We start from the raw sequence: 22,602 nt of genomic DNA on the forward strand, positions 1-22,602 counted from the left end.
AAAATTGAAGATAGTTAACCTCTGGCAAATGTAGTGCAGCTCTAGAGTGTTTTTATAATGCTTGAGAGCAAATGACAAAAATGGTGTAGCTTCCTCAGTTGGCTGCTGCGTCTTGCCTATTGAGTTTTCTGACATTGACTATGCCAGTCAACAAGTACGGTAGTATTCTGGTTCAACTCTGCTAAAAGAAAAGAAGAGAAGAGATTGGATTTATACCCCACCCTTCACTATCATCAGGAGTCTCAGGCTGTGGTCACACACACTAAATAATCCACTTTCAATCCACTGTCCAACTGGATTTTGCCAGTTCACACAGTAAAATCCAGTTGGGAAGTGCACTGAAAGTGGATTGAAAATTGATTATTTAGTGTGTGTGAGCACAGCCTCAGAGTGGCTTACAGTCTCCTTTCCCTTCCCCTCCCCACAACAGACAGCCTGTGAGCTAGGTGGGGCTGAGAGAGGTCTTTCGAGAACTGCTCCTGAAAGACCAGCTCTGAAAGAACTTGTGACTGACCCAAGGTCACACTAGCAGCTGCATGTGGAGGAGTGGGGAATCAAACCTGGTTCTCCCAGATTAGAGTTCACACTCTTAACCACTACACCAAACTGGCTTCAGTATGTTTCTGACCTTCTAGACAATGGAGGATTGTCCAGATTGTGTTTATCAAATCATGTCCAGTAGTATTTGTTGAAGAGTACTCTTTAAAGAGAAGGTACTACTGCTTCTTCCTTGTCTTCTCAATGAGAACAAAAACAGTGTAAACTAGTATACAGAATTGGAGTCCAGTGGCACCTTTAATACCAACAAAGCTTTATTCAAGGTATGAGCTTTCATGTGCAAGGCAAATACATTTTTGCAAATACACTGGAATGGTGTGTAAGGTTCAGACTTATAGACAGGGAAATTAACATTTAACATGATGTTTAAGATATGCAAAGTCCAAAATAACAACCTAAAGTTATATGGTCAACAGCTATAAAGCAATAAATATGTCTGAATAGCAGATAAATGTCCAACGGTGTCTTTTCTAATTGTGGGAAGCAAACCGAGAATCTCCATTCTATCCTCCCAGGCATGAAGATGACTTAACAGCACTTTTTGAGGTGGATGCAGGGTCATGTCAGCTAAACATCCCAATATTCCTGGCATTACATCCAGTGTTCTAATATACTATTATGAAAAAGAAAAATACTAAAATACAGAGGATTTATAGTCCTTCTTGTTGAGAATACATATGTGAGGACTGAATGAGTTACTATATGTAATGAGATAAAAAAACCAATGTCCCTGTTGAGTCCTGGGGAGGTTTTTGTTTCAAGTGTTGTAATAACTTGTAATTCAGCAATTTCCCTTTCCATTCTGTTCCTGAAGTTCCTTTGTAACAAAACAGCTACTCCTGGAAGGTTGAAGTATTCTCCTACAGGTTTCATAGTCTTGTGATTCCCGATATCAGATTTGTGTCCATTTATCCTCTGGCGTAGGATTTGTCCTATGTAGAGAACCAAAGGGCATTGTTTACATTTAAAAGCATATATAATGTTAGAAGATGAGCACGTGAATGAGCCTCTGGTGGTGTAGTTGATGTTGTTAGGCCCAATGTTTGTGTTGTCTGGGTGTACGTGGCAGCAAAGTTGGCATTTGGGTTTATTGCAAGCTCTGGTCCCAGTGTCCATGTTCAAATTAGATGTTACATTAGTGTGGGTGAGGAGTTGTTTGAGACAGGGGGGCTGTCTGTGTGCAAGAAAAGGTTTGCCCCCCAATACTTGTAAAGTATATTAAATGTTCTACTGAGAGTCTGTTCACATTGGCATGGATTATCTTGTATACAACATAAGCTAAATGTTCCTGTTAGTCAAGGTGAAAAATGACAGATTCACAAAATTCAGATTACTACAGATTACTACAGAAGTTACTATTATTATTTCCCAAAATAAGAGACATTCAGAGGTAATAAGATACAGTATAGCGAGCATATTGAAGCATTAGTTGTTGTAGATTTTTCCGGACTGTATGGCTGTGGCATTGTAGGACCTGATGTTTTGCCAGCAGCTGTGACTGGCATCCTCAGAGGTATAACACAGAAAGATGGGGTACTCTGTGTGTCAAGGTGAGAAGGGGAAAAAATGGTAGGCAGGTAATTTATATCTACTCAGGAAGGTGGGGTAGGGCTGAGTCATTATCTTGTAGGAGTTCCCCAGGCTGTGACATGCTAATGGAGGAACTTTCCTGAGGAGGTTCTTTTGCATATGGATTGGCTGTTGAAATTCTAATCTTATCTGTAGTGCTATTGTCAGATGTAGAGCATTTTATGTTTTTCAGGACAGGAAACCATGCCCTATTTATTTTTAAACTCTTTTCTTTCCTGCTGAAGCCCAGTCTGCAGTGTCTTTCATGTTCTTTTATTCTTGTCTGAAGGCTATGCTGTGTGGTCTCGATGTAATCCTGTCCACAACTGCAGGGTATGTGTTATACTCCTGCAGAAGTGAGGGAGTCTCTTCTGTCTTTTGCCAGTCGTAGCATCTGTTGTATTTTTCTGGTGGGTCTGAATACTGTTTGTAGGTTGTGTTTTTTCATAAGTTTTCCCATCTGATCAGTGATTCCTTTGATATATGGCAAAAACACTTTTCCTGTGGGAGACTGTTTTTCCTCAGTTGTTTGTTTTACCTTTGGTTTAATTAAATAGTGAAGCAGCTTTAAATTGCCCCACTTGGTAGCTGTGTCCACAGGATAATCCAGAATGGTGGATCATTTCATTGTACAATTGTGGCAGTCTTCCTTGTGGCATGCCAGCAGAAACCTTATTTTTAAAATGGCTGTGCTGTCATGAAGAAAATGGCTTCAACTGCTCTGTGGGCAGCTCTGTGTGAACAGTGTACTTAGCTCATGAAACACTTTAAAGCAGTTTCTGAGGTGGCTGAAAATATATAGATTGTCCTTCATCTTACTGTAAGCATATATAAGAAAATACAAAATAAGAATTTTGGTATGGTATGCAGAAAAGGACCAAAAGTGATAAAGTGATTGTGGGAGTGAGGGTGGTTAGGGACTCTTGAGCGAATGAAAAAGGTTGTCACAGTGATGTACTATTGATGTAGTTGCACTATTGCAGATGTACTATTGATGTAGTTCACTTAAGTTGTGCCTATAGAGTTCTTTATGTATGAGAGACAGTGACTGGTTCAAAGTCACCTAGTGAACTGAGCTCTATGTTCAATCGTAAGTTCTACCGAGTGGGGATTTTAACCTGTTACTGTCTGATCCTAGTCTGAAATACTGCAAGTAGGAAGGAACTATGGAGTGAAAAGGACTAGCTGGGCAAGGATTGTAGTCCAGTCCAGAGAAATATAAACACCTGAGAATTCTAAATTGTGCTGTTTAAGGAAAAGCTGTAGCTTGTGGGTAGAGTTTTGTTCATACTGTCTTATTATTGAACATGAACGTATTAAGCTGCCTGCTGCTGATTCGGACCATTGCTCTCCCTGTCTCAGTATTCTTTTCTCTAAGTGCCTAAATGCACATTACATTTTTTAAAATGTCCTCTTGGGTCCACATAATCAGATATGTACTGCAAATTCCTTGTTGGGAACTTAATTCCCAGGCATTGTGGGCCCAATTCAGATTGGGACTACAGCCCACTGGGAGTGGATACTTAAGCATCTCCCTTGCTGTTTTCCTGACCTGAAATAGCTCTGGGCTGGAAGCTACTATTTGCCCCTTTGGGAAGTGTTATGCACAGCACATCAATGCACATCATTTCTTCAGCAAAACAAATAGTTTCTCCATGGGTTTTTTTTCCAGGTTAGGGAAATGGTGTGTGTGTATGTGTGTGAAGGGGAGATTTAAGCATTTCTCACAGTGTGTGGTGCTCCCAGTCTGAATGAAGTTCCCAGCACAGAATTTATAATGCACATCTGATCATGTGGATCTGGGAGGGACACAATGAAAATGTAATGTGGAGTTAAGATTTGACTGGCAGCAACTCACCAGGGTCTCAGATAATGAAAAGTCTTTCTCATCAACCTGCTGTTTGGAGATTCCAGGTACTGAATCACTTTCTCAGTGCATTCTGCCACTGAGCCAGATATCAAGTGAGTGGCTTTGTACAGACAATAGCTTTACAGAGTCTTGATAGTAAAGGATTAAGTAGCTGCTGTCATTCCACAGAAACAATTGTCTGTACGCAGCCTTAGAGTTGTTTGAAATTAATCACATGGGCAAAGAATATTTGTTTATGAGGCAAGTTTTGCATGATAAATCCTTTTACTGGGCATATTCCTGCTCTTTAGATCAATCCAGGCAGAGCAGCCCTTTATGGTCTGTTTACAAGGCCATTTTTAAAATCCTGTTCTTAAAGTGAAAGAAACCTCTCAATAATTAATCAGATCTGGATATGGGTTTTGGCACTGCTTGAAAGAGAATAGCAGCATATAGATGGTTTTGATGCTGTTGATTGAAAAACTCTGGTAGAATTTGTCACTTGAAAGCCCTTGTAAGGGTTGGCAAACACATAAGGGATTTATGCAGTTAATGTTATTTGATCACTTTTCTCTTCTCTTGCTATCTGTAACCCTTTCAGTTTCCTATAGTGTGAATTAGAATTTGAAGTATGCTCTTTAAAGGTTTCCTGTGTTCTAGGAAATAAATGAATATCTGTGAGGACAAATGGCATTGCAGTTGTTACATACTAGGAATTTTGAGTCAGTGATTCCCTATAAGACTTTTGCCTAGTCACATTGTGGCTCCAAGCAAGTTTTCTGATCTTTTACCCTGCTGCTTTTATTTTTAGCCAGAGATGTACAACAAGAACTTGTGCATCTAAACGTCTGTCACTTCTTGTGGAAACTGGTGTGCTGAAATACTAACTTCTTTTGTGGCTTTTCCACTGACACAGATCACCTTGATATATGTTGGCTGTGAATCCATTGTTCCCATCCTCTCTAGTACAGCCAAACTAGCCGGTGTTGCATACAGAATGTTCCTGTGTGAGTGTGGGAATTTAAAGGATTCTTAGCTCATTTGAGAGGCCACTGATATGAAGAGCCCTTCCTAAGGGCTCTCTTGATTGCCTAAGAGTGTGGTGATGATGAAGTCCAATTCTGTCTCCTTAGTGCACACTTCATCCCATTTCTTTGGCTCCCAATCTCATCCCTCATTTGTTCAATCTTTTCTCTCTTTTAAACATGCACTTCTTTATAGTTGATTACCATCTCCTGCGTAGTGTCTGCCTGCCTGCTATGTTGCTAATTCAGAACTAAAATTAATCATGGGTAGCATGTCATTTTTGTCTGCCTGGTTTGTCCTTGGTCATCAATTCTGGTTTTAACCTCCCCCCACCCCCATAAATGTATAAGGTGAGAATTATACAATGGTTTACCCCTCTACTTTTGTGCAGACAATATAGCAAGTGAAGAAATAAAAGAAAAAATACCTTCAATATTGCTCTTGTGGCTGCATTTATTAGCAAGTAAAACTACTTTGAGAGGAGGGAGGAGTTAGTGAATGTCATGCAGCACTTAAAGCAAATACTTTTATATTTATATGCAGATTAATCCTGGGCAGTTGCAGCGTGGATGAAATGCAGATCACAATAGAGGTTGATTTGTATATGTGTATTTTAAGTGAGTCTGCACACAATGTTAGTTTTGAGTCATGGCTTTCAGAATAAAGTGCATAATTTATAGTACTTTTGGTTGTAGTTTTATGATTGGTTTATCAGACTTTCCCAGTTTTCATAGAATGAAATACCATATTTTTGGAATTGTGAAGGTTTGGTTTAGATCCTACAGAAGAGCTTGGTAGAGGAGTCAGAGAGGATCTTTCCTCACCTTCCCCTAGCAGCATGGAGGCTGCCCTCAACAAATCCTACGTTTTGGGGGGTCCTTATGAACAGAAGGCAATGCACAGCACAGGGAGCTGCAGTGAGGAGGAGGGGATCAGGCAAAATCCTTCCCTTCCCCCTGCACCAAGACAAGCCATTAGCAGAAGAGGGGCTGGTTTTTTTCTGATTTATCCCTGCTTACTGCAGCCTCTTTTGTTCACAAAAGTCCCTCAACCCTCACAGTGGATTTTTGAGAGAAGCAGTTCACTGCCAGGGGAAAGGAAACTGAGGGGCGCTCACTCTGCTGATCCTTCTGTGAGTTTTTCTGCTGAATTGAACCCCTCGTACTAGGAGCATGGGATGTGTCTATTTATTTATTCACTATTTCCTGGGCTATTTTTGGGCAGGAACGCACAGGAATGGAGTTCCGTCTGGCTTCAGAGTTGGCCACACCCACTACAGCCAAAACCTCTGCGTGTGTGCCTACAGAAGAAAGGCCTGGAGAGCGACCCCCACCCCCGGCGACTCCAAGGCGGGTGAGCCAGGGGAGGCCCTGAAAGGATTGGGGAGGCATTTAAATGCCTCCCCGTGCCTTCCCTGGCCTGTCCAAGGGCTGGCTTGACCGGGCTCCCCGCAGCCACGGGGCACCCAGGCAAGCCATGGGAAGGAAATTTAAACTGCCTTCCCTTCAAGGGAACACATGGGGCTGTGGTCTAATATGCTAATGAGCTGCACTGTCATGGGTGTGGCCTAATATGTTAATGAGTTCCTGCTGGGCTTTTTCTACAAAAAAAGCCCTGACTATTTCTAATCTACCTTTCTTAGAATGACACTTTCAGAGCTGGAACAAGACAGCACAATAAGTGGGGTGGAATGATTCTGCAGGGAAGGAAGGCTAGCTGAGGGCACTGAAAACTAAGCTTGCATTGTACCTTTACACTTTGTCTTCAAATGTCCTTGTCTGCTTCAGTGCCTCCACTTATCTCAGGACAGTGCTACAGAGCTGTTTTGAATCAGAGTTAAGACCATGAGCTTGAAGGCTCTGCTTCAGATCTCAGCTGAGCCACAAACTCCCTGGATAGTCTAGAGGACAAACTAGAAATTACTGCAGCATGACTCATGAGCTATAGTGCAAGTAATTTTGATTTCCTGTCAGAGTGTGTGTTTGCTTTTTGGTGAGTATTTGTGCTTGCATGTGTGTGTGTGTCTGGAAGTCTTCTGGTGACCCCTAGTGGGGCTTGGACATTTCAGCGAGGTGGCTTATTATTGCTAGCCTCTGCATCCTGGCCCTGGTATTCCTTGGAAGTCGGCCCTGCTTAGGTTCTGAGATCTAATGAGATCAGGTTTGCTTGGACTATCCAGGTCAGGGCTCCTGTGAGAATGTTGAAGAACACATTTAAAGTTCGTCATGGTTGGACAGGAGGTAGATGTCAAACCCTGCCTTTCTCTCCCTTACTCATCCAAAACCACTTCTCTCTAGCTGTCCCCCCCCCCACACACACACACTAGTGGGCTTTAATGGGAAGTAACTCCCACTAGGTAAAAACCAGCTGGGCAGAAGGTGATGAGGGAAAAAACATTGGTGTGGGGGAGGATTTATTACCTCTGACTATCCATACTGTGATTTAAATCTTCCTCTCCCCACTTTATATGAAATCAGTATAATTTAAACTGTGAAATGTGGGTTGTGTCACCTTAATCTATAGTTATGTCCCTGAGGTATCTAGAAAGGTTGCAACTGAGCTGAGATTTGCACCAAGGCTAGAAGTCTTAACCAGTAAACTACATCTGTTGTATAGAACAAACTGTGATGGTATGTGCAAAATCCTGACTGTCACACCTTTTACTTTTTAAAATCATTTTTTTAGCTGTTAGAGGTGTAGAGAACAGCTGTAGTTTTCTAAATGCTCAAAAGCCTGAAGATGTTAGTGAAATGTTTCTAGTCAAAGAGTCATCATCACCTTTTCTTATGCCACACAATGCCAGTTACTTCCCTTCATTTCCCCTGCTCCATGAATGTTGATTCCTCTTTCTTAAATGAAATTGTGCTGAAAACCCAAGTTTTTCCAGCTACAATAAATGAAGGCAATCAGACGTTTCTCACATTTTTGTTTGCATGATTAGGGCCTTGAAGGGGCACTTGAAATGTTAGACCTTTTAATGCAGCCAGGTTGTGGTTTTGTGTTTGCTGTATTTATTGATATTTCCCACCTGAATTGCCTTTATTGTGCCTTTAACAAATAGGGTTGCCAACCTCCTGGTGGCAGGAGATCTCCCACTAGGGAAAAATGGCCACTTTGGAAGGCAGACTCTTTGGCGTTATACCCCATTAAAGTCCCCTCACCTCCCAAAACCCCACTCTCCTCAGGATCCACCCCCCTAATCTCCAGGTATTTTCCAACCCAGAGCTAGCAACCCTAATTAACAAAGCAAAGAGTTGGCTATATTTTATTTCTTTCGTTTCAGTTCTATAGAATTGGTAAGGGTTGTTTCTGCTTCTTGGTACCATGCAGGAAGAAGAGTGCTCTTTCCAGTTTCCTAAATATATGCTTACAGGTTTCCTTGAGTTGAGTGGTTCATTTAATCTCAGCATACATGTATGTAGGACTGAACATAGGTTCTCTGACTGTTGCAACACTGCACATTGCCAGAGAATGGAAATTCTGATTCTTCTAGATCTGTACCACAATTGTTAGTAAGTTCTTTCTTCTTTACACTCATGAAATATTGATTGTTGTTCACAGAGAAATAGAAAATGATATATGGATTTTACTTAAAGGCAATTCATACTGTTTTAGATCAGATTTGGTATCATGTATTGTATCTTCCTTGAGTATCTGCTGTTGATCTGGAAAACTTGTGTTTGCCAAGATACACAAAATGATATTTTCTGGCACAGAAAATGAACAAGATACAGCATGATCTTAAATCTGCTTTGCTGTCGAATGGAGAAGTCAGCTGCAGGCTTCTGCCAACTCCTGCTCATTTGTGTGGTATCAATAAGATGAAGTGAATGAGATAATAGGGGTGTGAAAGAGCGTTGTCAGGATTTACCTCTGTTCTTAAGCCATTTCAAAAGACTAATATCCAAACAACCTCAACCCTTCTCCTTAAAGTTCAATAAATTTACCCATGGTTCAGTTGTGCCTCAAGAATTTAAAACAATCTGGAGTGAGTCTTAATGCCAGCCCAACTGGCGCTAGGTCTACTTTAAATACAAAGCAAATGGAATCATTTACATATGGCTGAGTACTTCATTCAGTTTTGGATCATTCTAAGCCAGTCAAAAACACAGAACTTGGCTGTTTATCTGGAAGTTTTTTTCATGCTGAACAGGAAATTTTCCGGAGCCTTAAGCAAATGTTGGCTCTAGAGAGATGGCAGTAGAGGCTCTGGCTGTGGTCTGTCTTTGTTGCACAATTCAAAGGCACACATTCTTGTCAGTGTTAGAACTCTTATCATAAGAAAGCTCTTTTGCAAACCTAAATATCCTTCTCCTTGTTCTTTTTCTCTCCCCAGGATTCCACTTGAGTGGTACTGTAACCGAGCCTGCTACTGCAACAGAACCAGAAATGACGTACAAAGTGGCCATTAGTTTTGACCGGTGCAAAATCACTTCTGTGACATGTGGTTGTGGGAACAAGGACATTTTTTACTGTGCTCATGTTGTGGCACTCTCACTGTACAGGATTCGCAAGCCTGATCAGGTCAAACTCCGTCTTCCTATCTCAGAGACCCTTTTCCAAATGAACAGGGACCAGCTCCAAAAGTTTGTTCAGTATTTGATCACAGCCCACCATACGGAAGTACTCCCAACAGCCCAGAAACTGGCTGATGAAATCTTGTCCTCCAACTCTGAAATCAACCAACTCCATGGTAAGTTTTCCTGATTAAAAAACCACCTCAGATAAATCTCCAAAATGACATTGACACCCCCACTGAGTACCTTTTACTCAGTGGTAGCTTGGCATACTGTGTTTGTTTGTGTTTTGGTAGAAAATGCTTTCAGCAATCCTGGAGATCTCTGCACTTCCGATATTTTGACATGGTTGCATCATATTCCAGAGGGCATTTGCAGTAGGGTAAATCACTTTTAAGCTTTTTAACTGTGGTACTGGTCTTTAACTGGTCTGAATATTGATATTTTTTGTCATTGCAGTGTTCATTGTTTTTAACCACCTTGAGTTTGCAAAGATGAGGCACAATATATTTTAATAAATATTTTAAATAAATGTACATGGGAGCAGCCTTAATACTGAAAGCAGAGTGAAAGAAAAATGTGTCAGAAGTATCCATCTGCTCAGGGGCATGGGGAAAGGAGGAAAATCAGCCCCATGTCTAAAGTGGTCGTCCATCTTGTTTTCAGGCATCCTGCTTCAGTTACAGCAATAGATGGCTCTTCAGATAATTCCAGCTTTACAATGTGATCCCGTGAGCTGGACTGCCAGTCCAGGTTCCAGATGATGTTTGTACCTGTTCAGATCCTACCTTTTATCCACAGCCACTGAGGGTTTAATGTCCTATGCCTGAGAATGTTACAATCTGGTGATCTGTCAGATGCTGAGAGGCTGGCTGACTGTGATATTTTAAAAAGTTTCTATTAGTAGATATTTTTAAGTGGAGTGATTCTTTTTCAAATCCCTAAGTATAGGGCCCAGCTGATTATTTTGAGATGACAAAGCAGCAGATATTCATAGCATCTCCGATGAAACTGGCTATTGTTTCCTTTTCCCCCCCTTTTGGTGTCAAATACAAAGCATACAACCTTAATCCTAAAAGTCACACAAGACATGCTTCCCAGGGGAGGATTAAAGATAGGTAATACTTTGATTGATTAGGAGGAAACAAATCCTAAATCAATGACTTTCTTCTTGCATGCCATTATTCAGGCATGACTGAGAGGACTTGAGATGTATCGCCCATTCCTCTTAGTTGACTTGTATGTTAAATGTATTAAGGATCTGGGTTGTTAAATGTATTAAAGATCTGGGTTGCTGCTTACCAAGCCCCATGTGTCTTACAAACTTTATCAGCAATTTAAATATGAATTCATAGAGTCGCTGGAGATGCATCATGAGAGCACACTGCAAAATGTGAACATGTGAAGAAGGCATAATATCAAGCAAAATTATCCTTAGGGTTAATGAGGAATCTCACTGTTAAGTACTGAGGAAATCGGTTGGCATGACAGTTTATACATCTTTCAGTTTTCCCTGAACTGTAACCTGTGCAGTTGTTATTTTGAGTGTTTTTGTGCTATAGTTGTGCTTTCCTGAGTTAGGTCAGATTCTCAGACAAAGTTACATTTATGGGATCTGCCTCTTGGTTCCTGCCTGTCCTGTACATATGTTGGCAGTGAATGAATTTGGTATGGTTGTATGCAGCAATTGTGCTTCATCACTTTAGTTTTCAGAGGGCAGGTGGTGAGCTGGAGACGTGGCCTTGTTTGTTAGGGTTGCTCCAGTACTGGAAATTAGATATTTTATCTGCAGTATTTCATTCTACAGTTTGATTATCAATGGAACTCTAATGGCAACATCAATTTTACTGCTTTGTATCACTGTTATTGCTGTAAGGCTCCTTCCTTCCTTTCTCTCTTCAGTTTCCACTGTTTGGCTGTGGTTATTAATTACTCCTTATCATTTTCATCCATTGAAAAAAATTCCATTAAAAGGAGGGGTGGAGGCTCAGAGCCAAACTATTTGTTATGCTGGGAGACCCATTTAGTTGTTGTTGTTGTTGTTTTGTTTACTAAGTGCCATTGCATAAGATTGGTACCTTGATCAGAGAAGTGCTTTGTATAGGAATGTGATGGAGACTGTTCACTCCCTTTCATGTTCAGAATTTAATTGCCACTCTCAAGCTGCTGTTTGCTCTGCAGAGGGGGAATAGAGGTACTTCCATTGTGTGTGTATTACGCTTCTTCCATGTATAGGGGTGAGAGAGATTTAAACTAGGAAAATGTAACAGGGGGGAGTTAAACACTTCCATATTCTCTCTATGTTGTTTTCCTGGTCAAACTAACAGTCCCTCCCCCCCAGCATTTAATTTTTAAAAAATAAAGTAGTATTGGGAGATCAGTCACAGGTCTCCCAAAGTAAAGTGTCACTTGGCTCCTAGGTGAAGAGCACAGTAAATTTAAAACATGAACTTGCAAAGAAATCAGATGAATTATGAGTTCCCCAGCTGAAGCACTTTTGGTGTTGATTTAAGAGCTCTGTGACCATTGTTGGTGAAGTTAATCAATATTTTAAATATCCATCTCAAATTGCTTGCCAATTGACAGAACTGGACTTTCTTAAACATGATTTGCCGATTCGACTGCACTAAATTCCTTAGCAAAGTTGTTCTCCCAGAGATAGCTTTTCTCTTACTATAGTCCTCAGATCAAATATTACTAAGGTCTGTATCTGCCCAAATAATCAAGCATTTAGTAGTGTAAACACACACCTGACAGAGGCCAAGTTTGTCTTTTAGCTCTGGGTGGAAATGTTGTACAAGCCATTTAGAGCATCTTCTTCCTATGTGACAGAAAGGAAAGTTAAGCCTGTATCCTCTGCTTCCTCATTCCCCTTTAAAGATCCAAGCGGGTTGAAAAAGAAAATTAAATTTTCTTTGCATCCTCGTGAAAGCCAGAGTGATGTAGTGGTTAGAGGGTCAGACGAGGATCTGGGAGACCCAGGTTCAAATCCCCACTCTGCCATGGAAGCTCGCTGGGTGACCTTTGGGCCAGCAGCAGTTGAGTGTTCAGGTTGCATATTCTTTGTGGTGGCTCTCACCTCCTGGAAGGGCCTACCCGGGCAGTTCAGGAGTTTTATCGTTTTAACAGTTTTATCATTTAACAGAATGTGCAAAACAGAAATGTTCAGGAGGGCGTTTTTATAAAGGGATTAAAAGTTGTAATACTATCTCAGGAGGATCCCCTTTTATATGGCATAGGGTTGTATTCTATTGCAGTGTTTATTTTATGTTATCACCTTGCTTTTACAGTATTACCTTTGTAACCCACTTGCCTTTTACATTACCTTTGTAACACACAGCCAAGTTGTAACCCATTATGGGATGCCTTAAACAGGGTTCTCTTTTTTGCTTGTTTATCTGCATTGTTCCCAGTTATGTAATCCTAGTCCTGCTACATTGTTTACTGGATGTTGTACACGTCCTGTTTGAATTGTCTTATTTAGTAATCCACCTTGAGTCTCAGTGAGAAACATAGGCTATATATTAAGTAAATAAAATAAAGTGTTGTAACCACCATGGGTCCCCTAGAGGGGAGAAAAGTGGGGCATTAATGAAGTAAGTAAATCCCACTCTCTTTCTTACTCTTAGATTCTACAGGTATTAGCAATAGTGGTGTTTATGGGGGAGTTTGCTTGGAAGAATGGTACAAGGCCACCCCTCATTATTCTAGGCATTTCTTCCTTACTTCAGTCTTGTGAGTTCTATAAACAAGACTAAGGCTGAAGCTTTAATGGGTTATAGTATCTGATATTAATCGTGTTAACAAGTCCTTGGAGACTGTCTGTAAAGCTGATTTGAGGCTAGATTTGAGGGTAACAATGCTACTATAAAGGTATACAGATGTGCATTATGATTTTATTTATTTAAGTCTATTGATTGCCTTCCACTAAACAGTGCTCAAAGTGTTGTAAAAATGTAAACTTCCACTCACCTTTACACGTAAAGTTCAATAAAACCACACTTGGTTACAATAATGCAGCACCATAAAAGCTATTAAAAGAGACAACAGCACCCATCCTTCTTAATCTGAAGTAAAGGCCTTCTGGAGCAAAAAATAATAATCTGTTAATCCAGACCAGAAGGTGATGCATATTGCCACGTTGAGCTCTAGAGGAAGGGGCATTCCAAAATTTGGGGACAATTAAAATAAAAAACTTCCCATGGATCCTAGCCAGTCTGACTTCTGCTAAGGCCAGTTCTCATAGGGAAACCCCATGCATGGATCATAACACTCAGGACAGCTGCAAACATAACATCTTGTTGCAATTAAATTTCATCTTGTTCTCCCTCAACCATATGAGACTGGTCAAGGAAAGAGACAGCAGCATCTGGAGGATTGTTCAAAGAAATATATAACCCTAGGCCCCAGATTATAGGGACGACAGGAGTCAAAGGCTCTGCTTGGAAGCTTTCGGAGTCTTAGCCTTAGGCTGAGAGATGGATGAGAATTTTGGTTTGTGCCCATAAGGGCGGAAAGACACAGTGGGTGAGCATTGCCACTGTGTTTCCGGGGACGACTTAAGAGAGGATCTGCGAGACCATGGCTTGTTCCAGGATTTCGCTTTGGATAGTTTAGGAGCCGACGTGATTCCTAAATTCCGCGACATCTTTATACTTTTGTCTTGGTCTTACAGGACCGTATCAGTCGTGGCACTGAAAAGGCCCTCACCTTCGAATGGAAGATCCTCAGTGAGAGTCCTGGTGTCCTGCAGTAGGGCAGTAGAACGCAACCAGGCGTGACGTTGGAGCATAACTGCTGAAGTCAGCATTTTGGCAGCCGCATCTCATGTGTGCTTAGCTGCATTGAGCTAGTGCTTAGCCAAAAGCATTCCCTCCTGAATCCTGCAAGCCTGATGGTTAGTGTCCTCAGGGGGGGTTGCAATAAATTCAGACATTTGCTCCCAAAGAACAAAGTCAGATCTCCCCATACATACTGTATAGTTTGAGGTCTTGATGCCAAGAGCTCCCACAGAATAAAATTTTCTTCCAAATGAATCAAGTTTCTTTCCTTCTTTCTCAGAGGGGGTGGAATGACTGTGTCTGCCCTTGGAGGAAGAAGTGACTACAACAGAATTAGGTTTAGGGTGGGTAAACAGAAATTCAGTACCCTGCTCCTGCACTTTATACATATGATCTACCCTTCAGCTCGAGACAGGTGTAGATGCCAGGTGAGACCATGAAACTTCTACACCGATCGAAGTCATCGGTAAGGCAATCGGTGTAGAAGTGTCCATCTGGACGATATCGAACACAGTGTCTGTCACAGTAGACGGGGGCTGTACTGTAGACAGAGTGAGCATGTTAGCCATCCGCTTGATGAAATCTCTGTAGGATTTTAAGTCTTCTGAAGGGGAGATTGGAAGAGCATCGCCCAATTGTTGAGGTGGTGAGGGTTCCACCGGAGGATCGGGGTTTTCGTCCTCTGATTGGGAGGAAGCGTCTGAAGAGGCGGAGTGCTCAGACGGCTCGGAAAAAGACATAGGTAGCATTGGTATCGATGGAATCAGGTTCGATGGCTCTTTAAACTTTGGAACTGTCGGGTGCGATGGCTTGGAAGGTTTGCCCGTCGGCCTCGACAGTTGGGGCCTCATGAACTCCAGTGTCGATGGAGAATCTCGATACCGGGTGATACGTGAAGAGGTGGACTGATGGTCCCACTCCATTGGTTGGGGTGGGAACCACGGCCTACTGCCTGTAAATGGATAGGCCCCATACATGTATTGCCACTGCCGTTGGTCCCAGGTGAGCGGTGGCGGCGGGTGGATCGGTGCTGATGGTCAGTCTCGATCATCAGGACGGAGCTGTGAAGGATGGACAAATGCATTGACTCCACAGTCTGAGTGCAGACTTTCAACACTGGAAGACCGGGAGATCTGTGTCAAGTCCATATCGTGATCAGAGTCAGTGAGCTGGATAGGACACAGCGAAGGCAACTGAGGTACACCTTGTGGCTGCTCTCAGCTCAAAAAGTCAAGGGAAGCAGCCCCCGTAGGATTCGGTTCTGAGACCCTCCACGGGGTTAGCGGAAATTGCGTAGGGGGAGTTTTCTTATGCTTTTTATGCTTGATTGGCCGATCGTCCTTGCCTTCTCTGCATTTTTTTGAGGGAGTGGCTCAAGTGGTTAAAACGCTGAACTGCGGGCTGTGGAAGGTCGGTAGTTCAGCAGTTTGAGACCCAAGCTGCCGCATGATGGATTGAGCTCCCGTCTCTAGTTCCAGCTCCTGCCAACCTACCAGTTCGAAAGCAAGAAATTGCAAGTAGATAAATAGGTACCACTTCGGTGGGAAGGTAACAGCGTTCCGTGCACCTTGGTGTTTAGTCATGCCGGCCACATGACCATGGAAACGTCTTTGGACAGCACTGGCTCTTTGGCTTTGAAACAGAGATGAGCACTGCAACCCTAGAGTCGGATTCGACTGGCTTTCGAGCAAGGGAACCTTTACCTTTACCTTATGGACTAAGGACAGATGTCTGGGCCGAATGTATCAGCATCAGGTGGTTGAGATCTATGTGAGTCGATATCAGGGACAGCACAGCTGTCGATGCTGAGGCAGCAGTTGACATTGACGCATGCCCTGAAGTGTCCTGTGACGACAGTGGTGAAAGAGCTAATTCCAAAAGCGCAACGCGAAGTCTAGCAGCTCTGTTCTTCCTTGTCTGCTTCAAAAACTTTGCACAATGAGCACAAGAGTTCACTCGATGCGATTCCCAGAGGCACAAAAGACAAAGCGAGTGTCCGTCTAGGGGGGCGATCTTGCTGCCGCACTTAAGGCACCATTTAAAGAAACCCCACCTCTTGGCCATAGGCCGGGGGGGGGGAACACACGACAGAGTCCAAAAGGAAATATATCCGTAGAAACAAAGTCACTTAACAAAAATAAACAAGAAGAAAATGAAGAAACTTGGAAGAAAAATGAGGAATAGGCCTAAAAGCCCAAATTTTTTACCGACCGAAGCGGAGAAGATCCTACCAGCGTGGCGGTCAGACGAGAACTGGTGGGATTGTCATGCCCCTCCCTTGGTAATGCGCAGTGGGGCTGGCGCATGACTGGAAAGTGGACGCGAAAATCCCTTTGGCTTTCAAGAGGAACCGATCGAGGTCTGCACAGGCGCACTATATCCTAGAGGTGTGATGCACAGAGACCACAAAGAAGATCGAGGCCTTTCTTGACAGTTGGCATTCCAGTAAGAAAATGCTGCAGCCATTGCTTTCCTTTTACTGCCCATGTCCCCTACCCGTTCTAGCAATGACCCTTTTACTCACTGAAGTGTAGTAATAAGCAAGAGACAAGTGGGTTAAAGTTCAACAGAGCATGCTCCAGGCACCATGGTTTTTCATTGTCACCATTTTTCACCCAGGAATTTCCACCGCACAGAGACAGTCTGATATAGAGAACTGAGGGTGGGTGGTTTTTTGGGTTGGGTTTTTTTTTGTTATCTGATGTCAAGCATCCAGATGCAGAGAGGCTGATAATTTCTACGAAGTACAGCATTGTTCAGCTCCTCACAAAGCTGCCTTTGAAGCACTTCAAAGGTTTGAAAATAGAATCTATTTTTTCTTGGTTTGTGCAAATTGACTGCACCACACCAATACAGAATGCTTTTTAATTTTTCAGGCGTGCTCTACAATTGAGTGCTTCATAAATATTACTTTGTCCTCTACGTGCAAAGTGTATTTTTCTGTTGGCTTCAAAGTAAAGAAAACCTTGTCAGTTCTGCAGCCTTTATTTTTAAACCCAGCACTCTCTGATGCAGCAAATATTTTCTTCTGGCCGTGTGGCACTAAGAGCCTTGGCTTTCAAGCAGTTAATTGTGCAAGACACATCAACTGGACTACCAGCTGCTCTTGCAAACCAATTGTGCCCCTTGCAGCATGGTGTAATACAAGCCTGTGGGAAGAACTAATCAGGAGTATTTTGAAGAAACAAAAAGAGGCAGACAGAAACCTTTAGGGGAAGAAAAGGAGCCTGTTCTTTCAGGCATGATTGTTTTTCCCTACTAAAACTCTTTGGTCAAGCAGTTAAGAGCCTGGGACCCAACCAGTAAAGTGGCAAACATTCCACAGGAGAACAGTTACATGCAGAGGTACAGTTTAACAGACTCCTGGTGCTGTATTTACATAAAGAGATGTGAGGCATATTAAACAGTTATAAAGGCAAGACAATTCTCTAGGCCGCAGGGGACCAGTCACCCAGTTAAATACAATTCCAGGGACTGGTGCTCCCAATGATTCCTCCTGGAATGCTCTTAGAAGTAGGCAGGTATGCATGCTCACACCACAAACTAGCCACATGCACACATGGAATCTCAACCTTCCAGCAGTAACTGGCTGTGCCTGTCGTCCTTCTGTGCTTTCCTGCTGCTGGATGAATGGGGGAAGTAGAATTTCCCATCCAGTACCAGAAGGCTGTGGAAGCTTCTGCCATGGACCATCAGGAAACAGTCTGTTGCTCAGCACCATTCTGGGAGAAATAGCTTGAATTCTGTTCCTGTCCAAATAAATGTTTTGTGCCTTTGAAGATACTTTTGATACTTCCTCCTCCCCTTCCTCTTTCACAGGGTGTAAAACTAATCTGTGTCTACTTCATAAATCTCTTATTTTCCCTTCTGTTACTTGGGGCTGAGACACCGCACTTTCATCAGTGAACATTGATACAGAGTGCTTTTGGGCAAGGTGTTGTTGGCTATCTTGCTGATGCCAGTCCAGTGAGCCTCCCTTAGCTATAGCCATACTTATCCCAGACCCTGCTGTTTTGCTAGCATGGGGTACAGAGACATCCAAGAATGTTTGAACATTTCTTATGGCTGTGCCATTACAACTCCTGTGCAGCTTGCTTTACTTGTTTTTAATCCTGAAACCTCTTAATACAATTCATACAAGCATGGACAGCTTCAAGTGGGAATTAGATAAACACAAGAAGCAGGACCAGCGATACTCACCGGGGGGGGGGGGGGAATTCCCAAAGGGGGGGGGGGGGGAGTATTCCCAAAGGCTCCTGGCCTCCAGCAGCAGCTCCCCATTCAGGAGGAGGAAGCGGCTGCAGGTAAGCCTTTTCCAGCCCCTCCCCCCGGCACCAAGGTCTGAGCGGCTCCTAGCCGCTGGACCTGCCGAGCCTTTTCCCACCACCCCCGGCACCAGCAGTGCTGTGAGAAGAAGTCGGCAGCAGAGGGCTGCCGGAGGGAGAGGTTCAAGGGCGACTCTTTGCTGGCTCGGAGAAACTCGCATCCTGCCAGGGGAGAGAGCGAGACGTGGCTGCTGCTCCTGCCGCTGCCACTGCTAGCCTGCTTCCCGGCTGGCTCACTGAGCAACAGAAGGATTTTAAAAATGCCGGAGCGCCACTTTCAGCATCAACAGTTTTTTTGCGTGGCTCGAGTGGGAAACTGGGATAGAGGAGGTGAGGTGGCCAGCGTCTTTGGGGAAGATGTCATCACTGTGCCTGCCGAGCCTTCTCGCCCTCCCCCAGGTGGCGAGGCCTGAGCGGCTCCCAGCCACCGACCCACCAAGCCTCCCCCCCCCAACAGTGGCGAGACAGTTCCCAGAGCGTTCTCTGCACATGTGCAGGGAACGCTCTTTTACTTTTGGGGGGATTTAAGTATCCCCCTTATAGTTTTCAAACTTTTCAGCTTTTTCTGCCATATAGTGTTTTAAACTTCTCAGATTTCTCTGCACACCTGGGGACTGCTCCAAGTATGCAGGAAAATCTCTCTGCCCCCTGTGTGCCCCCGATGTGCGGATTTAGATATCCGCACAGAGGGGGCCTCTTGGCTATTAGTATATATACAAGTGGAGCCCCGCAAGAAACTTGTGGGATGGTTATCCCATTCCTCACACCTTTGCTTCCTCCCCTCTCTCACTCTGGGAATCACAACGGATTTCCCAGCTACAGTGATCAATTCACCTTAGGGCTGCCAGCTGCAGGTTGGGAAATTCCTGGAGATTTGGGGGTGGAGCCTTGGGACAGTGAGTATTGGGGTGGCAAGCAGCCTCAACAGGATATAATGCCACAGACTCAACCCTCCGAAGCAGCCATTTTATCCAGGGAAACTGATTTCTGTCACCTGGACAACAGTTATAATTCTGGGTGATCTCCAGCTGGCAATGGTAGTTCTCGTGGAGAAAATGGCTGGTTTGGAGGGTGGATTCTATGGCCTCATACTGGTCTGTAGTTCCTTCCCTCCTCAAATCCCATCCTCCCCAGGATCCACCCCTCAAATGTCCAGGAATTTCCCAGCCTGGAGTTAGCAACACAATTTCCTTCCCACCCAACAGCCAACCTACCTTTATCTGCCTCTGTCTTCAGCTGTTCGTCTCCACACTCCTCCCCCACAGCCTCTACCTAGGAAAATTACAGTCTTTCTCCACAGTGGGGACCAAAGCAGCTTACATTATTCTCGCCTCCTTTTATCTGCACAACAACCCAGTGAGGTTGGATAGGCTGAAAGTATGTGACTGGTCCAAAATCACCCAGTCAGCTTCCACTGCCTCACATTCAACAAGTCATGTAGGCGATGGAGAAGCTAGAAGCTGGGTCATGTGACTGCAGGCGTGGTCTCCAAACTTCTAGCCGATCCTATGTTGCAGCTATGACAACCAACAATTGGGCACACCCATGCCCACTCGCAATTGGCTAATAGCCACAGCTAATTTGTGACAGGAATTGGGCTATAATTGTTTGATTCCTATGGGAATGAGCTCTCTCTTAGCTCTTGCTCTCTGCTCTCTCTGCTTGTTTTATTGCACCTGAAATGCAGCCCTTGAGGGACAAAGGGTGACTTTGTGAACTGGATGCATGCTTGCACAAGATGGGATTCCTACTCAGAATCCCTTAGTGCTAACTGGATTATCACAATGGACAATCTTGAACTGTTTGGATGTTCCTGAACTTGGTAAATATGTATCTTACTGTGTAGTTAAGGCAAATTGCCTTAGGCTTGTTATTTTGGTAAACTCTGGTAGTCTATGCTAAGCTCTGTACTGAATAAAGCATTATTCTTGTTTCTAAATGGTCCCTGATGTTGTACCTGAGTTCCAAGTCTAAATCTGGTGACCAACCCTGACCACATACGCTACCTTGGTAAGAGTGTGCATCTCTGAGTGAGTTGCTATTGTGTTAAATCCCAGATGCTAACTAAGGGTTTGGAATCTCTCCCTTAGGAAAGGCAGGGACTAGTGAAAAGAGGTTCTGGTGGCATATTGTTCTGAAAACCTGAGAGGGTATAGCCTACCTCTGGGTTTGTTGTTTAATGTACTGAAAAAGTACAGGATTGCCTCTCATCCCTGGACTGGCTTGGGTGGCTAATACCTGTACAGCTGGACAGTGGGATGGGGCTTGGGAAGGAGTGCCTTTGGTGCTGAGGAATCTTTCCAAACCTGGTAGAGCACCTGGAAGTGATGTCATCACTTTTGGGATGTTGGAGCAACACTCTGGTATTTAAGCAAAAACTCTATGGTAAATTTGGCTTCTACCATAGAATTTTACCCAAATATCAGAGCATCACCCCGATGACCTGGATATGTTGATGTCACTTCCAGGTCACATGGGCAGTGACGTAGATACATTGCTGCATATTGGATGGCTCTCCTTTTTTTTTGGGTAAGCCCCTCCCTGCTGGCCAGTTGATTGGAGGCAGGGCAGTGGGGCCTGGCAGTGAGGGTCCCCTGCCTCGACTGGGGGATCTGGCAACCCTAGATGTCTGCAATGGCTGTTTGTGAAGAATTGCAGATTGAAAGTAAATACATACCTTTCCATATGGACTAAATATGAAGAAATATTCCTATAATCATTGTCATCTCCAAGCACTTATTACATAGCCAACAGCCTATAAAGGCCCCTTTCTATTCACCTTCTCAGTTCTAGCCAAATCCTTTCTAATCCTGAATATTGAATTATGTTTTTAAATAGACTTAGTAAAATTGTCTGATTAACATAATTTATTCTGATCACATAATTTGGCCCTTAATAGAAGGCAATTCTTTTTTCTTCAGATTTAGGAAGACCCATGACTATGTAGGAAAAGCTGTTGGGGGAGAGCGAGCCCTCTGGCAGAAATAAGTATCCGCACGGGGGGGCAGCTTGGCTATTAGATATATAGACAAGGGTGGACCCATAAGAAACTTGCGAGGAGGAGGCATTCCCCCACCACCTTTGCTTCCTTCCCTCTCCCCCTCCCCCTCCCCTTTCTTTCTCTCCCCAAGCCAATCCCTCCTTTTTCTTTACAACCCTCCACCAAGTCGATCCCTCTTTCTTTCTTTCTCTCTCCCCCTCCGCAAGCCATCTCCCTTCTTTCTCCCGCCCCAAGCAAATACTCCCATCTTTTCATTTCTCCCCCCCCCCCAAGCCAATCATCCCCTTCTTTCTCCCTTCCTTTCCCCCTAACTTTGAGCCCGGCGGTGGCGGCAGTGCCTGGGAGGCTGAGCCAGTGCAGGCTCAGCCGTAAAGCCACCCGCCGCTTCCCGCCCCTCTTTGCACTCGGCTTCCCAAAAGCGGGAAAGCCTGTGAAGGCCTCGTTGCTAGGAAAGCTGTTGCTAAGGGCAGTCACTTTCCAAGGAGAGAAAGGGAGGGGGGGGGAGAAAGCGCCTCATGGTAAGTCCGTTCTCTGCTCCTGAGCAGAAAAAGCTGTTGTAGTTTTGGGGGGATTTAAGTATCCCCCGTATTCTTTTTTTAAAAGTTTTTAGATTTTTCTGCACACCTGGGGAGTGCCCCAAATGTGTAGGATAATCTCTTTTCTCTCCATGTGCTCCAATCTGCAGAAATAAGTATCAGCATGCAGGGGGCCATGTTGGGAATTAGATATATAGACAAGGGGCGGGACCCGCGATACTCGCGGGGGGGGAGGGACCTCCACACATGAGGCAGAGGAGGAAGCAGCAGGAGGTAAGTCCCCCCCCTATCCCGCTGGTTCCTCCCCCGTCTTCTCCACCCCCTCGATTTCCCTCCCTTGCCGTCCTCCCCCCTCTGAAGTGAGGCCCGAACGGCTTGCCGCTCAGTCCTCACTGCTCTCTCTCCCCTCCCCGGCTCTCTCTTCCTCTCCCCCCCGCCTC

The 22,602-nt window shown here is 44.0% G+C and overlaps 1 protein-coding gene across 1 annotated transcript in view; it reads left to right on the top strand.

The window, feature by feature from the left end:
* The window catches only part of ZSWIM5 (zinc finger, SWIM-type containing 5), a 123,507-nt gene that overhangs the window by 67,063 nt on the left and 33,842 nt on the right, over positions 1 to 22,602 (top strand). Inside the window, exon 4 of the mRNA XM_015408268.1 lies at positions 9,339 to 9,695. Within this exon, the coding sequence (XP_015263754.1) occupies positions 9,339 to 9,695 (357 nt within the window). The remainder of the gene's footprint in view (positions 1 to 9,338; positions 9,696 to 22,602) is intronic.

This window comes from Gekko japonicus, unplaced genomic scaffold (assembly GCF_001447785.1).
Source record: "Gekko japonicus isolate JY-2015 unplaced genomic scaffold, Gekko_japonicus_V1.1 scaffold258, whole genome shotgun sequence".
NCBI classification, from domain to species: Eukaryota; Metazoa; Chordata; class Lepidosauria; order Squamata; family Gekkonidae; genus Gekko; species Gekko japonicus.